Source organism: Sus scrofa, chromosome 2 (assembly GCF_000003025.6).
Source record: "Sus scrofa isolate TJ Tabasco breed Duroc chromosome 2, Sscrofa11.1, whole genome shotgun sequence".
Lineage (NCBI taxonomy): Eukaryota > Metazoa > Chordata > Mammalia > Artiodactyla > Suidae > Sus > Sus scrofa.
The window spans coordinates 69,432,112-69,448,842 of record NC_010444.4 but is presented as its reverse complement, the minus strand read 5'-3'; the positions used below and the strand labels follow the sequence as shown (position 1 = coordinate 69,448,842).

Below are 16,731 nucleotides of genomic sequence, written 5' to 3'. Positions count from 1 at the left end.
TTAAGATTTTTCTATCAACAGAAGTAAAATAGAGGGTGAAGGTGAGGTGCAGTCTAGGTTCAGTGGGATCTGCTTTAGAGTTTCTGGCAATGGTCAGCAGGAAGGGCTGGGGACCCCAAGAGGCAGCACTTGAGGCGGCGCTGGAAGCAAGGCTTCAGCACTCTGGACAGTGTCACTAGCGTCTCCCGTAGACCAGGAGGAGGAGCCTGAGGAAGCGACCTATTAGAAGCGGCGTGCTGTAGCGGAGATTGAGAAACCGTCCAATTAGCTCTTGTGCCATGACGTGCGAACGCTGTCCAGGAGCGGCGCCTGTGAAAAGCTTCTGGGCGTAGCCTGTTGAATGGGCAAGGAAAGAGTGGTGCGTAAAGAGGCTGCTTTGGGGCAGCAGAAAGCGGTTTTTGAAACGGTGATGTTGGCAGAGGCGGGGCCTGGGATGGTTTATTGGCCCCTCAAGTGCAGGCTTGAGCGAGCTTCTAGATGCGTGAGCAGGGCTGGGACTCAGTAGATAGACCAACCTCCCCCTTACTTAGGGTCGCCGCAACTACGCAGGGAAACCCCAAACTGGAAGTAAGGTGTGGTACCCAGTAGGGGTGGGTATTACGTACGATCCCAGGAGGTAGAAGGGCAGGAATCAAGTTTCTGGGTATGGAGTTGGGGGTTTCGAATACCTCTTGAAGTTGAAATAAGGATCCTTGGAGCCCTGGGTGATTGTGCAAGGAACCTGGATGGTCAGTGTTTTCTCTAGTTTATCCAGCCGGGATGAGAGCTGTCCTGTGATATTCTAGGCCCCTACAGCCTGGCTGCCAGGAGGCCAGTTTTTTGGGGAGACAGACACTAAGGAGGCCATGTGCCCAGGACTTGAAACCTATGTGAAATGACCTCTTTGGCCACTCCCTAAACATCCTTGCTTATCTTACCACTGCAGAATGGAGAGCTAGTGGGTATGGCCCCCTATCCTTCCTGTATCTTGGGGCAAGGTAATATATCTCTCTTGGTGGAGTCAGCTGTCTGGGATATGCAGTTTTAACCCCTTTTGTGTCTGGAAGTTGGTCTCTCACCAAGTCCAGTGGACTTTGACACATAAATCACTGTAAACCTCAGATGGACCAGAATTCAAGCCTCTTTGCTGGTCTCCCAGTCAATATTTTCTTCTCTTCCACACCTGTTGTTTGTCCAACAGGCAAAAGGGACTGTTCTGAAGCACCACTAAGCCTAGGTTCTTCCCAGCTCAGAATCCTTCCCTGGCTCCCCACTGCCCTCAGGATAAAGGTTACATCTCCTCTGCTTGTCCATCGAGGACCAGCCCTGCATGGCTATAGACTGACGTCGAGTCACTTTTCCCTTTTTGCAACCAGCATGACTTACTGACTTAGCTCCTTTAAGTCCATTCCCAACTCCCAGAATTTTTTGAGTGTGCTATTCCCTAGGCAAAGCACACCCTTTGCTCAGCCTCCCTAACACCCCTTTTGGTCCCATTCAACAATTTCATCTCGGAGTTTCCATCATGGCTTAGCGGAAACGAACCTGACTAGTATCCATGAGGATGTGGGTTTGCTCCCTGGCCTCACTCAGCGGGTCAGGGATCCAGCGTTGCCATGAGCTGCAGCATAGGCTGGCAGATGCAGCTCTGATTCAACCCCTAGCCTGGGAACTTCCGTATGCTGCGTGTGTAGCCCCAAAAAGCAAAAAACAGTATTGTCTCACTGGAGTCACAGAATGTCTTCCCTGACACTCCCTACCCCAGCTAGGACAGGGCTGTGTTGGTGCCTGGAAGCTCAATGAGGACAGGAACTCTGCCACATTCCCAATGCCCAGAACTGGACTGATACATACGCATCATCCATTAGGGACATGGACACGGAAAGTTAAAGAAACAAATGAGCACACTGTTTCCATTTATTCTGGGATGGGCTAGAATGAGCTTCTGAGCCAAAATGCTTGCTGCATGGTTGCACAAAATTGTGTCCAGAGGTCTCAGGATAGGCCTGAGGGAAGAGCCAGTGTGGGGCTCACACCTGGACACTGAATTCTAAGGCTGGACAGCCCAGCTGCAAATGTCCTGGCCTGGGTCCTTAAGGACAAGGCAAGCCTCAGTAATTACAAGAATTCATTCGTCAATGGTGGAAGGCAGAGCAAACGTTTCCCTACCAGGGCGGGGGGTGGTGACCTCAGGTCAGGCTAGACCCCAGCCCACAGGGACAACCAGGGCCCCAGTGACTCTGGGGATGTAGAAATCCTGGATTTGTCTCCCCCACTGCTGCTCAGAGGCCCTCTTTAGTCCTAGTTTACTATCCCTTCAGAGCTTACCTCCTGGGATCAGTTCGAATTCCTTACAAAGCCCTGCCCCTCCCTGTGACTCCATCAACCCACCATGAGGTATCAGTCCTGTGCTTTCTCCCTTCCTACCTTCTCTCCAAAGGCATCCTGGGCCCTGCAGGGTGGTGCCAGTTCCAGGCCACTGGCCGCTATGGCCTATCCACCAATAATCCTATCCTGATCAAACTGCTGAATGTGTGGGCCAGCCTTTCTTCCTGCTGATGCTCCTGGTGCCCTCTGCTGGTGACTGAAGATGCAGGACACCATTCTCCAGCAACATATGGGCTAAGGCATCTAAGTCAGCTGTTGCCCACCAAAGCCCTAGCTGAGGAGGAAGAGGTAGAGAGCAGCCCTGCCTGCACCTCCTCCAGACTGGCCTGCTAGCCTCCTGACCTCGAGGGACAACAGGCCTGGGGAGGCCTCGGTTAAGTCTGAAGGAGTGATGCCAACAGCAGTGGTGCCTTCTCCATATTCAAGGTGTCAGCCCTATCTTCCAGAACCCAGCTTCCTGGGGTGGCAGGTCCTAAGGGCTGGGGTACCAAGGTTGGCCAGCTACATCACCACCACTGAGGTCTCTGAGCAGAGTCAAGGTACCAAGGGATCTGTGCTCATTAGCTGTCTCCTCAAGAATGGTACTGATCATGCTGCCAAGATGCTTCCAGTTCCATGCTGTCAGGACCTGACTATAGTAATGCTGACCATAGGTGGTGAACTCCCAGAGCTGAGTCAGCAGCAATGGGGGTGAAACTTATCCCAGCCTGGGGTACTCTCCCCCCAAAAAGAATGTCCAAGTCCTACCTGCTGATACCTGTTAATGTCATCTCATTTGGAAATAGCAATTTGTAGCTGTATTTAAAGACCTTGGGAGAAAGGTCCTTAAATAAGGGCCTAGTTTGTAGATGTATTTAGGCTGGGCTCCAAATCCAATGACTGATAGCCTTATATATGGAAGGAGATTTGAAACACAAGAGATTGGAATGATGCTGTCACAAGCCAAGGGATGCCTAGAGCTACCAGAAGCTGGAAGCAGCCAGGGAAAATCCTGCTTGCTCCCCAAGTTACTGCTTTCTGGTCATCAACTTGGCCGGGCCACAGAACAGAATCATACGCGCATCTGTCAGACAAGACACCCAGGCCCTGCCCCTACCAGTAAAAGAGGCACATGGTAGCAAATCCTACCTCCTTGAGGACTTTCCACATTAATATTCCCCGACTGCCTTCTTTGACACTGGAGTGCCTGTCCTTGTGGTGGGTATGCACTAGGAACATAAATGGTGCTGGTGGATGCAGCTTGGGAAACCAAGGGTGGAAGCTGTGTTGAGAACGCAGGTTCAGAGGTGAAGGCATTAAGCAGGTGGCACAGAGGTGCTCCTCCCCATGGATTTTCAGATAGTTTCCATCCACCCTCTCATCTCAAATAAAACATTCTAAACATTTTGTGTGGGTCTTTTTGTCCCAGCCCTGCCCTCCTACCACCCCCCCATCTGGGAGAGGGGTCCAGCTGGAAGCCATCCCTCAGGTCTGTGGTCTCCACCAGTACACACACCTGAGGAATCCAAGGACACTTCAGGCTGACCTGACTGTGGGCCCAGCTCCCCCACCAGACCATTTGGTGCTTGGGAGGAAGAACATTCTCCCAGGTTTTTTTTCTTTCTTTTTTTTTTAAAGGCCACACCTGAGGCATATCGAAGTTCCCAGGCTAGGGGTCAAATCTGAGCTGCAGCTGCCAGCCACACAGATCTGAGCCATGTCTGTGAACTACACCACAGCTCACGGGAATGCTGGATCTTTAACCCTCTGATCGAGGCCACTGATTGAACCCGCATCTTCATGGATTCCATGTTGGGTTCTTAACCTGCTGAGTCACAATGGGAACTCCTCCCAGTTTTCTTTGTGTACAACCTTTCACCTCCTCAGTAAGGCAAGTCTCCTCTGAAGCCACACTGGATTTTCTGCCTCAGCTGAGTGAATCTGAGTGAAGCATGGTTCAGATTTCTCCCAATGGCCATGGTTAAGAAAGCACAGGACGCCAAGGGGCCATATGAGGCTCAGATCTTAAAAAGTGCCTACTCTGAGAGGGTGGAGAGACTAGGTGAACTCCTGGGGAGATGCAATGGCAGACCTCATGTGGGCAAGCAAAGGAAAGGAAAGGCAATTTGGGTGCTGGTGTCACTCTTCCTGAGATGGGGCCAGAGTTGGGAAGAGCTGCTCTTGCAGAGGGTTCCTCCACCTGCCCACTACTGACATTTAAGTCTAGAATGGTCAGCAGCACCCTTGGCCTCTACCCACTAGGTCCCCTAGCCACTGCAAAACTGCCCAGGATTGAAAAGCACCCCAACAGTGCACTCTGTAGAACAAGCTCTGAGCAAGAGTGTCCCCAGAGAATGCAGATACAAACAGCCAGCCTGGCATAAATGGTTCTGTGACCAGATTCCCAGATCTTGGGGTCCTTCAGTCACATCCATTTGGGCTTTTTTCCCCTCCCTTTTTTAGCTGCCCACAGCATGTGGATTTCCTGGGCTTGGAATCAGATCTGAGCCACAGTTGTGACACTGCAGCTGTGGCAACTCCAGATCCTATAACCCACAGTACCAGGTTGGGGATCAAACCTACGTCCTGGCAACGCACCACAGCGGGAACTCTTGGGCTTTCTCAAATTAGGTTGCATGTACCACACCAAGGAGTTTTTACTCCATGCCAAGTCGAGATTGTACTTAAAACTGTATCAGGCAGTTCCCTTCATGGCTCAGTGGAAACAAATCTGACTAGAATCCACAAGGATGCAGGTTTGATCCCTTGTTCAGTGGGTTAAGGATCTGGTACTGCCGTGAGTTGCGGTGCAGGTCACAGACGCAGCTCCGATCTGGCATTGCTATGGCTATAGTGTAGGCCAGCAACAGCTCTGATTCAACCCCTAGCCTGGGAACCTCCATATGCCATGGGTGCGGCCCTAAAAAGACAAACAAACAAAATAAAAAATGGAATCACGGTCGGTGGAGGAGAAAATGAAACATTCCAAATTGTGTGAGCAACCCCCAAACCAGTGGTGAGGACCACCATAAGCAGCTCTGCAGCCCATGGGGAGAGCTGGGACTGTGGAGCCACTGGGACACAAGATCTAGAAGCTCCGTGGAGATTAGGTTGCTGGCCCTGGCCAGAGTAAAGATGTCTAAAGACCTGGAGCTGGACCTTCTCTGGTGACCAGGGACTGTCTGGCCTCACCTAGCCTAGCTTCCTGGGCTGGGAACAGAGCAAAGGAACCTGCCAATCCCACTGCTGGCAGACCACACACTCAGGCCTACAACAGGCACAGAGTTTTGTTTTTCTTTATTTGTCTACATTCAGCTTAATTCAGATGTACTGCCTGAATGATCCAGACATACAAAAAAAACCCCCACTCTTCCCCACTGGTTTTTAAAATAAAATCTTCACTTATAAAACTGAAACACTAAAGCATTAGAATACAGAAAGCTCGTTTAACTCACTTCACAAAAGCATTAACAGATGACGTATCCCTTCCGTAACTATTTAAAGACAAACTGAGTTAACACTAACACCAATTGTAAATAGACAGAAGGATACTTAACTGCAAGAACTCAAGAAACTACTCAGACAAGTTGTAATGGCAACTAACAAACCATTGAAGACATGGAGTCCCAAACACGGCTAAATAGGGGTCACAGGACGGGCCACAGGAGTGACCAGCTGCACCTCACAACACAGCAATGTGGACAGGGGAGGGCGGAGGGGCCTGTTGACATGTTAACTGTGATGCATAAAACTGAATCTTACAACGGCGGGGGGGGGGGGGGGTAAGTGCAGAAGGTACAAATCTTCACCCCTGAGGGCTTTATCTGTACTGGTAGTTCATGCTGTGATCTGCATTTCTGCCATAGCCCCCCTGTGATGACTGGTAGGAGCTGGGAGGGCCGTAATTCTGGCCGGACCCCGGGGAGTTGTAGTTCGACTGTGACGCATAGCCTAAGGGAGAGAGCAGTGGGTTAGATAGATGTGAAAGGCACAGGCCTACCCGAAGGCAGAGCTCCGGATGCCAGCCAATACCTGAGTTGTATCAAACAGCGAGATAGCAGTGGTGCGGGCTCTGCCTTGCTCTAAATGCCTGTACTTGGTCTAGCTATACCAAGAGCCCTGTGAGGTGAAAGCATCACACCTGGGTTTATGAGGGGTGGGGACATGTTGGCTGGGAAGCTCTAACTGGGGGCTGCCTGAGCACAAGGCTGAACACGCCACCCCAATCCAAAGCTCAAACATCAGGTTGTTTGGCCCTCAAAGTTTCCAGCATTATATCATGCTGATATCAACATTTAAGAGCAAGGCAATTTCTGGATGTCTGGCTCTGGAAGACCCCAAGGCTGGAAGAATGCCTAAGCCTGTGTTCCCACATGGGCCCAAGGGCCTGCATCTCCCACCCCCTGTTCTTCCCCAACATGTAAATCAAGCGGCAGCTGTTACTGCAGCACCCACATGTGCTATCTACTCATACCAGGCCCCACCCCTCCTCACAGAATCTGTGTGGCCCCTGCTGAGTTTCAGGCCCCCTATACTGTCCCACTGACCCAGGCCCACCTTGTTTGCCTTGGTAGGAGCCAACCCCAGAACCTCCACCGTAGCCCCCGTGTGACCCTGGATTGTAGGACGACCCTCCTGTGCCGTAGCTGTTCCCGCCACTTCGGCCTCCACTACCGCTGTAGTCTGGGGGAGAGAAGACAGCATAGTTAAGGGGCTACAGCCAAGATACACCTGGGCAGTTTAGGTTCCTTGTCCTGTGGTCCTAAAGTGGCAGGCCCTTGACTGAGACCCTGGGCCTTTGCACAGCTCCCTGTCTTAGCTGTTTAAATTTGGTACACATCAGTCCAACCATGAAGTGCCAGGGGCCCTGGAGCCCTGTAACATCAAGTTTTAAAGCTCAGTTCCACCATGCCTTCTCACCTGCTTTTCCAACCAAAGCCTCCCATAACCTCCTCTCCTCCCCTCTCCCACTCGGCCTCTGACAGGCCCACAAAGACAGCACAGCTTCTTTAAGGCTGCCTGCTGTCCTGCACATGCACATGTTTCCCCAGCTGGGCCACTAATGGAGCTTCAGCATTCAGGCTCTGTGCATGAGGTCGAAGGAGAAGTAACAGGATCTGTTAGGTGCTGGGTGACCACTGCTTCCAGAGCCCCTTCCTAGAGATTACCTCATAGCTGCTGCCCAGACTTAGAGTTCTATCTAAGCTCATGCCCCAGCCTCAGCCCACAGCTTCCGGGACCTGAGGCAAAGACAAGGGGATAGCAAAGACCTGGGCCGGAGGACTTTGCTTCCAGAATTATCCTAACACCCGCCCTTCAGCCAGCACCACCCCGTGCCCTTCCAGCCCCTCTGGAGGTCGGGGCAGTGCTGAGCTTCTGAAACTCAACAGGACGTGCCACCAGCCCAGACCCTGGCCAGGCCAAGCGGCTCTGGAGGCCAACTCACTGAATTTGCTCTCGTAGCTGTAGTCTGATCCGCCCCCGCCTCCGGGAGAGCTGTAAGAGTTTGAGTAGGAGTAGTTGCCTTGTCCATGATTATAGCCTTTCTGCTTGCCCTGCGGTGGGCCGTAGTTGCTGTACTGGCTCTGGTTGTAGGACTGCTGCTGGCCTTGATGGGACTGGTAGCCTGAGCCATAGGAGGGCTTCTGCTGGCCATGTGGCTGCTTCTTCCCAGCATGTTTCGGCGGCACTGGTGAGTTGTAGCTGTCACCTTGGTAGTAGGAGGCGTAGCCAGAAGAGCCACCACCGCCCCCGCCGCCGGCATTCCCAGAATGCCCTCCATTGCTGTAGAACTGACCTAAAGAGGAAGGCAGCAGGTCAGGCAGAGGATTGGGAGATGGGGGAGGAGGAGGTTGCAGCTGTGGGTCCTAAAGGCTGACCCAAGAGCCAGGTGACCCACAAGCCCACTGACCAGGCCAAGAAAGAGGCAGGAGAGAGGAGCAGCAGCTCTGGTCCTTTAAGCAGCCTGGTTTGGGCTGGCCCAGCCTTCAGCTCCACTCACCCATCAGCTGATGACAACAATGGATCTTTGCCAAGCAGCAGCACAAGAGCAGACTGACAGCAGCTTTTGCAGCGGATGTCAACGTTACAATGAGAAGGGCTCCGGGTACAGAATGACATTCAAGACTGACTGCTACCCAGATGTCCCCAACGGTGACAGGAAAAGCAAAGCCCCACAGAAGCAGCTGGCCCCTGCCACCTCCCCCCTGCTGTGCTGGGAAGAGATTCTACAGTCACATGCCTGGGTGACCCCAGCAGACGCTCTTTAACGATGCATCTGAAACCAGTGTTACTCTTGTAAGACCAAGTGGTCTGACCTGGTTCTAGGAAGACCAAATAAATGGAAACTTACAAATGACCTGGAGCATCTCTCTGGTATAATAAGCTCAAATGCCTATCTTTAGTAATGATTCCATAGCCTCAGGGGGAAAAGAAACTGGCTATGGATGGGATCTGAACAACCAGGCGGGGCCTCAAGCTACTGCCTTGAGCGGCACCTCAGAGGGACCCTTCTTGCTCCCAGCACAGCTGCTGGGTACAGGCAGGATTGAGAGGCAGGACTGACAAGCAAGCAGTGAGGCCACCACATTCTCAGGCCCTGGAGCAAAGAATGTCACGGTGCCCCCACCTCAATGTGGTCACTAAGTATAGACACTAGAAGACACAGCCCCCACCATTCAGATAAACCAACAGAAGATGGGTCGGCTGAGGCAAGGTGAGAAGAGAACAGATAATGCAGGTGGCTCTCCAACCCTGTGCACAATCCCTAGTGCTCACACAGGGACAGCAGAGCTCCTGGGCACCGGGAGCAGGTGAGCCTATGTATACCTTTGCTGGCTAGTGCGGCCCCTGCCAAAGTCACCAAGGCCGTTACGCCCAGAGTGGGAGAAAGGAGCAGGCACAGCCTGCTCTTCCTTCCTATACTTAGCACCAAGGGGCTCCTGCCTTTTGAAGAGGGTTAATTTGGGAGTCCTCAAGCACATTCCGCCCACTGGAGATGTACATCCCACACTGCTGTGTCTTGAGTGATTTAGACAATAATTTAGATAGAACTGATCTGCAACATCAGTTAATTTTCTCCAGAACTACCCCCTGCCTCCACAAGGCCAAAACACCAAGAAGGACATTTCCCAGAATGCAAGAGAGTAAACATACAAAAGCTCCATGAGGACGCTGGAAGACAGGAATCCTCTTCAAACCCCTCTCAGAACCCTGCCACCTCTGCTGCCTAAGGCTTGCTCTAAGCGCCTCCCTGCCCCTCTGCCAGCTTGGGAATGAGGGCTTACTACTTTCGCATGTATTGATTTAAGAAAAAAAAAAAAAAAAAAAGGAAAAAGGGGAGAGGGGTTTCAACGTCATTTCAGGATAACTATTTCCTGGTATAAAAAGACATTATTCTCAAACAATAACGTTCTTAAAAAAAACAAAAAAACAAAAAGAAACACATGCAATCAAAGTTTTAAAAGGTTTCACTGAATGTTTCAAACCCCTGGGAACAAAATAACCGTTTTGACGAGTTTTTGCCTGAATAAACGCAAAATCTTGCAAGTCAATGCAGAAGCAGGCTTTGTTGCAAAAAGAACTGCTGACCAGAGCCAAAAATATACTCATTCTGAAGAACTCCCGCCAGGAAATGGGGGTCTCATTCAATAGCCAAAACGTTGTGTACTTCTGTTCACAGGGCGAAGCCACAAACTCAAGCCTGCATCCTAAAATCAGAGGGCAGAAGCGCTCCAGGCCTTCTGGAACCTGCTGCAGCTGTGCACCCAGCAGCACGAGCCCTGCTGAGAATTGCGCTATGTGTTAGGCTCTTCCTGATTATTTTTGAAGCCCCGCTTAAAAAAAAAAAAAAGGAAAAAACCTAGAATCCCATACATTTGCCGCAGTGATTAGGACTTGCAAATTCTACGTTCTCTTCCCAAAGCCTATCTCTCACACTAATAGCAGAAGCACAGTTTTGATACCTTTTAGAGTTCACTAGCTAAAGCGTCCCCAAACAAGAACCCATCACAAAAGGCAGAAGAGGTTAACTTGGAACAATATACAAGTCCTGAGTGTTCTCAATGTTTTAGACACTTATTTAAAAAAAAAAAGAAAAAAAAAGGAAAGGAAAGAAGAAAAAAGAAAAAAAGAGAAAAGGCTGGTGGCTCTGGATTCAGATGAGGTGAAATTATTACTGTCAAAGGCATCAACCAGATTTGGGAATTTGTTAAGATTAAAAATTCATACATAACCTGCTGTAAATTAAGACAAAGGTAGATTAAAATACATTATTATCTATCTTTTAAATAAAGTAATGCTTTCCAAAAGCAAAAGGTGGGCTTTTGCCTTGATGCTGACCAACGCTGACTCTAGAATTCTGTGCAATTCTGCACAAAAACATTCTCTGAAAATTGGTTTCCACTTATTGTGAACTTCAATATGACCAAGTTCAAAGGCAAATCACGATAAAAACTGCCATTGTCTTAAAATCTGCAGGCTAAGAGTTTCAGACAAGCTGCGGTGACAAGCCACGGTTGAGAAACCCAGTGAAGCACAGGGCACAGCACGGACACTTTGGGTTTTGGAGTTCGAGAAAATTGGAGTAAAAAGTTGATTTTGTGTGCAATACTTTTAGATGCTCTAGGAAGACCCAAAATCATGATAGCCGTAGCAGTCTGTGAAAAAGTCACCTACAAAAGGGGGAGACAGAGCAGAGAAAAAAAATTAGAATTCTTTTGAAAAATGGCACAGAGTGCCGCATTTGAAATTCATGTTTTAGATTTCTCTGCTCCTGTAACCCCCCAATGAAGGCTCCATCTCAAGACAAGAGCTGTGCACTGTCAGGAAAAGCATATTCACAGGATTGGTGCTTCACGTGGCTTAAAGCAGAGAAATTTAAAATTTTGACTTTTAATGAACTTTGAAGTCACATAAATGTATCACATTTGAAATTACATTTCTGCAGGATGGGGGTGCTGGAGGATTGCCCGACCTAACCACTGAGAACAGGTGCAAGCCGGCCTCAACCCTCAGAAACGTCTCTGCTGATGGGGCCGCCTTGCTCTAACTTAAGCCACAACAGTTAAGCTGCAGCTTCTTCCCAAGCTCAGACAGAGAGAAACACGCACTTACTGTAGCCGGCGGTTGCCGAGTTGGCTCCATAGTAGCTGCCATACCCGGCGCCTGGAGGAGAACAGACAGAGTCACCAGGGAAGGAGGTGGGCCTGCCCCATCCCTGCCTCTTCTGGCACCCCAGCAGACTCCAGGGGCCCGGAGGACAGGCCCATGGGAACAGCGCAGGACGAGGGTCCTCACCAGCATTCATGTAGCCTCCATGGTTGGCACCACCAAATCCTCTACCTCTCCCTCGACCACGGATGTTTCCTCCTCTTCCCCGCCCTCGAAGGTTAGGGGGCGGGGGTACTTCATTGTGCATGGGGCCGCCCATGCCATACACAGGGTTATGTGGCTGGATGGGAGAGAACACAGTTAAGTTACATTTGCCACCCACTTAAATCACCAGAGAATAGATGCCCAGCCTAGAGAGCTCAGGGCCAACCTCTCACCTTAGCAGCAAATTTCGGTCCCCCTCTCACAGGCACAGGGACCCTCTTCTTCTTGTTGGCATCAAGGGCAAGAGGGGTATCAGGGAACAGTTTTTCTAGTGCAGCAAAGGCGGCATATGCTTTGGCCACCTTTTTGTTGGAACCAGCACCTTGAAACTTTTGTCCATCCACCTCGACCTAAGAAGAACAGATGCGTGCTGAGGGTGACCCTACACCTCCCTTGGGGTAGGGGCACTCTCCAAAGACCCCAGGCCTCTATGGGAACGGCCCCAGGATCACTCACCTCCATGACAAAGCGTTTGTCATGGCTGCCCCCGGTCTCTGAGATGAGCTCATACTTGAGGCCACGCCTCTTTTCATTAAGTTCCATAACAGGGTTCTTGCCATGCTTGGTCAGGATCGGCCCCTGCTGTTTTACGTTCTCAGGGAAAGCAGAAAAGAAAACCAACAAACTCAGCTAAGGGCTTTCCAACACATGGAAGGCAGCAGCCCCTATGTCATGTCAACTGAGGCCCTCTGCTCCATTTACTCTGCTGTCCCCCTGGACATTCGTCTCCCTATAAGTCCCCTGTGGGCTTGCCAGCAAGCAGACCACCTCCACCTGCACCCTATCACCCAGGGAAACAGCAAGTCCTTGACTGAAGGCCACCCCAATGCAACCCCAGAGGTTGGGTCAACACCCGCAGAAGCCTCTTGGTCATGGCTCAATGGCTCCAACTCCCTCTACAGGCTCCTAGCCCAGATGATTACTCTTTTGAAGGAAAACAACAGGAACAGGTAACTGTTATTGGTTCACAGCACCAATTCACAGGACATGGGGCTGCCTGATCCCTCCTGTCTGGCATTCCAGCGCCCACCACAGGCTCACCTCGGCAGTGGGATCACAGAAGAGAGAGCTGTGGGCTGAGAGAGCTTCCATCATAGGCGGAGGCATCAGCAAGGCTGGCTTTGTGTCCATCTCCTCGGCTGAGTCCTCCCCTTTGGAGTCTCTGCCTTCGGCGCCCGTGGGTAAGCCCATGTCCTGTAACACCTACAAGGAGGAGACCGACAGAGCCCCTGGTGACAGAGGGCTCACCCACGCAGGTTCCCTTCCACACTGGGATCCTGAACCAGAAGCTTCTGGGGTAGCATCCAGCCAAGGGGAGCTTTCTTGTGACTCCCCAGCCTGTCAGCCACAGTGATAATGGCATTCTAGCCACGTACAACTTGGCAAGCATTCAGACATCTAACCATTTCAGTGTTCGAATGCCCTCCCTAAGCCTGGTGCTTAAATAAGAGATGATGGCTCTGAAGGAGCCCTGGACGAAGAAAGCATTTCACTGTTGGGAGGACAAGTGCATGGCTCACACCACCATTGGCCACACTTACCTTAACAGCCACGTGCAGCTTGGCAGTCTTTTTGGATGGTCCAGAAGCCTCGAATGAGTTGCCATCTACCTCCACAGACATGGTGAAGATGGGGGCGTGGACTGGTCCAGTCTGGGAAACCAGTTTGTACTGCAGCCCCGGCTTGAGCTGGTTCAGTCTCATTAGGGCGTTCATAGCTTGGGGAGGCTCTGCCTTCTCCTCTAGAGAGAGCACACCAACATTGTTCTGGCAAATCAGTCAATTCTGGACTGCGGAGAGGTACCTCTTCTGACTGCCCATTGCACAAAGCAGCACTGGGCAGTGGACCAGGCAGACACACATGGCAAGGCCTTGCCTGCACTGTCCCAGACACCCACCATGCCTACAGGCACCAGCTGAGGCACATCTGCCCCACTTGTGTTCCATGTCTGTGTTACATTTAATCATTTTTAAAAGAACTTAAATATCACGCCTGAGAAAAATAGGACAAAAGCAGGCATCTCACCACTTTGGGGTGAACCTTAGTGAAGCCAGATAGAGAATAAAAGTACTACAAATGAATGCTTCTATGAATGCTTCTACCTTTCTTCTGAATCTTCTTCTTCTTTTTGCTGGGAGACTTTTCATCCCCATCTTCCTCCATCGGGCGTTTCATGGGCGTAATGGCGTAGGTGGTACTGGGGGGTATTTGAACTGAAATGAGATCAAGACAGAAGCAGGTGAGAATGCAGCCAGGCATTCTACTGACACTGCCTGCCTGGCTATGGGCCCCATGGCATGCTTACCCGTGTAGTCCACTGGGTTTTCATTCTTTGGTTTCTTGGGCATCTTAGAAGGCAGAGGATCCATACCCAGGACTTTATGCAGCTGGCCAAATGCAGCAAGTCGCAGAGCATGCTGGAGGAGGAGAAGAGGAATCTGACTCAGCAGCCCTGCGTTCCCAGCCAGTATGTGTGCGCTCACTAAGGTCTTATGGAAGGAGTGGGAGCTGAGGGAGTTGCTAACAGTCTCCCCTACAACAGCAAGGGGGTCCCCTGACAGCCAGGGGAGGGCCTGACTGCCAGGGCCCAGCCTTGCTGTGGGGGAAGGCCAGCCTGTGACCACCCCCCTTGAGAGAAATACAGGAGACCCCAACCTGGGGACTGGTTGCCACACGGAGCCACGTGGTGGGCCTGCAAGGGAAGGACCCCTGGAGCAGTCCACACAGCAAATACATCTCCCCGCTGAACTCGGTGTCAGAAAATGGCACTCGAGCAGGCTGAGGGGGCAGGCGACAACCACTCGTGGCGCCAGGGGAAAGAAGCAGCCCAGATTGGGGCGCCCTGTATCAGGCACGATCCCTCGACCTTCAGTCCCCAACCTGAGCCTAAGAATCCAGTGGCTATCCTGAGAATACCCAGTAATGAAACTGGAAGCCAGTGATTACAGACTGGGTAAGGGCTCACGTTGGCAATGGCGATGACTATACCTGCGCACTCTGTGTGATATCTTCCCGTTGCTGTCTGTCTAGATGCCCAATAGCATCAGTGGCTTCTTTTTCACAAGGGTCATAAATGCCAGAACCATCTGAAGGCAGGAAACAAGGAAGATATGCAGAGGATTATCTTTAGCATCTCGGAAGAGTTGTGCTGGCTGAGGGAACCAAGTGCATTACCCCCCACGCCCCATCCACACCCAGCTCTGGAAAACACACTGAGCTCGGTGACCCACTCGGCGTCCAGCCTGTGAGAGAAATAATCCACATGTGTCTCAGAGCAAGGAGCTCAGGTGGGAGTGGGTCACCACTGCCCCGGATCCGCCCTGAGTCACAGCTGCGGAGCCGGCACAGGGCTGGATATGATGGTGCAAGAGGGTAGTCACATGCTTTATCCCTAAGGGGACACGGGTCTGCTGATGCCCTAACCCAGTCAGGGGACCCGCCAGGAAGTGGCCTCAGGGCCTCAATCCCTGTCTTTTCCCTGCAACTTGCTAAGCACAAGGCCCCAACCTGGCATCACGATGCCTGACGCCAGGCACTCCAGCACTCTCCGCAGGGCCTCGCCGGCACCCATTGGTCTGTTGGCTGTGCCAATGGACTTCTCACAGAGGAGCTCGAGGGGCTGAAAGGCAAGAAGAACAGTTAGCCAGTGTTTAGGAGAGAGTTGGCCAGTGCTGAGGTGTGTGGGTGGGTGGGTGGGTGTGTGTGGGTGTGTGTGTGGGTGGGTGTGTGTGTGTGTGTGTGTGTGTTTGGGGGGCGCTCGGCGGGGAGTTATGGCCTCTAAGTTGGGGCTAAGCCAAAGACAGAACACCCACAGTGGGACTCAACTAACTTTCTGTAAAGGGGTAGATGTTAAATCTTTCAGGCTGTGTGGGACAAGAGGCAAAGCTTATGCTGTTATGTAGGTACTTATATTTAAAATGCAGCCATTTAGAAATATAAAAGCCATTCTTAACTGGACTGTAAAAAAAAAAGACAGACAGGCAACCAGCCAAAATTGGCCTGTGCATCCCAGTTTGCTGACGCCTAAGAGCAGCTACAAAAAGCTTCTTCATGGAGTGGAGCCTGTCATAGTGAGTACACTGCCTGGTTGCCCCACCTAGGCGAAGCTGTGCACCCTCACAGGTACCCTGGTCTCACTCTCATCCCCACCCAAGGGGTGGCACACAGTAGCTGCTCAACAAGCAGCTATGATTGGAGGCATGGGCCACATCCCTGACAGGCCACTCCAGCCCATGCACCATTAAAGTATTCTTGGGACCTGGGAGGTCCCTGCAGACAAGACCCCGTGGTGGCCATAGCTACAAGATGCCTTACCCATCCTCTGAGGGGACCCCAAGTGGGCACGCGAGTGCACAGGTCCCTCAGGACCCGGATGACAATGACACACGACTTCAGCCCATTGGCTCTGGCCTAGAGGAACAAAGCACAAGTTCTTTACACCAAGGAACCTTTATGAACATAAGGCTAACATGAAAAACACAAGTCTTAGGGTGCTACTTTGTCAAGGGTAAACTGAACACTCAAGACCATCAAGTGTGTGGTCAGCAGCGGTTTACCCGCGTGACGAGAATGTTACTCTTGGCACAAAGCAGCAACTGCCCACCTACTCAGTCACAAGCCTCTCCTGGGGGTGGCAAATTTGTCTAGGCGTGCTCCTTTAGCAACTGCATGCCTGCAGGTGCTAAGTGCAGCACGGGGCTCTTCAATGTTACCGAAACTTTACAGTGGTAAGTTAGCCAAGTTAAAACTTAGGAATTCTCTACCGAAAGACAAATAGAAGAACAAAATGCAAACCTGGAACCACTTGGCGTGTCGGAGGGACGCCAAGGCAGCAAGGCATTTCTGCCTGTCCAGAACGTCCGGGGGATCGTTGACTGATAGCGTTTCTATTCATGGATGGAATAAGAAGACAAGGCACAGTTTGACCAAGGGGTTTCTGTCAGGTGGAAAGGGGATGTGGCAGCTTCCTAAAGGGCAGCTGAGGCTCCTAGAATCTCAAGTCATGTCCAC

At 51.3% G+C, this 16,731-nt stretch overlaps 1 protein-coding gene across 8 annotated transcripts in view; it reads right to left on the bottom strand.

Annotated features, from left to right (window-relative positions):
• Nucleotides 5,627-16,731, bottom strand: part of ILF3 (interleukin enhancer binding factor 3) — a 29,342-nt gene continuing 18,237 nt past the window's right edge. For 2 of the 8 annotated variants that reach the window (XM_021083797.1, XM_021083798.1), the window contains exons 6-20: nucleotides 16,516-16,607; nucleotides 16,036-16,131; nucleotides 15,229-15,340; nucleotides 14,710-14,807; nucleotides 14,027-14,138; nucleotides 13,824-13,934; nucleotides 13,263-13,462; nucleotides 12,763-12,924; nucleotides 12,178-12,303; nucleotides 11,895-12,071; nucleotides 11,644-11,797; nucleotides 11,461-11,511; nucleotides 7,793-8,143; nucleotides 6,904-7,029; nucleotides 5,627-6,297 (exon numbers count right to left, since the gene is read on the bottom strand). In XM_021083797.1, the coding sequence (XP_020939456.1) occupies nucleotides 6,167-6,297; nucleotides 6,904-7,029; nucleotides 7,793-8,143; nucleotides 11,461-11,511; nucleotides 11,644-11,797; nucleotides 11,895-12,071; nucleotides 12,178-12,303; nucleotides 12,763-12,924; nucleotides 13,263-13,462; nucleotides 13,824-13,934; nucleotides 14,027-14,138; nucleotides 14,710-14,807; nucleotides 15,229-15,340; nucleotides 16,036-16,131; nucleotides 16,516-16,607 (2,099 nt within the window). In that variant the 3' untranslated portion in view covers nucleotides 5,627-6,166. Of the gene's footprint in view, nucleotides 6,298-6,903; nucleotides 11,019-11,460; nucleotides 11,798-11,894; nucleotides 12,072-12,177; nucleotides 12,316-12,762; nucleotides 12,925-13,262; nucleotides 13,463-13,823; nucleotides 13,935-14,026; nucleotides 14,139-14,709; nucleotides 14,808-15,228; nucleotides 15,341-16,035; nucleotides 16,132-16,515; nucleotides 16,608-16,731 lie in introns of all 8 variants that reach the window. The other 6 variants (XM_021083793.1, XM_021083794.1, XR_002341639.1 and 3 more) reach the window with 5 other exon arrangements.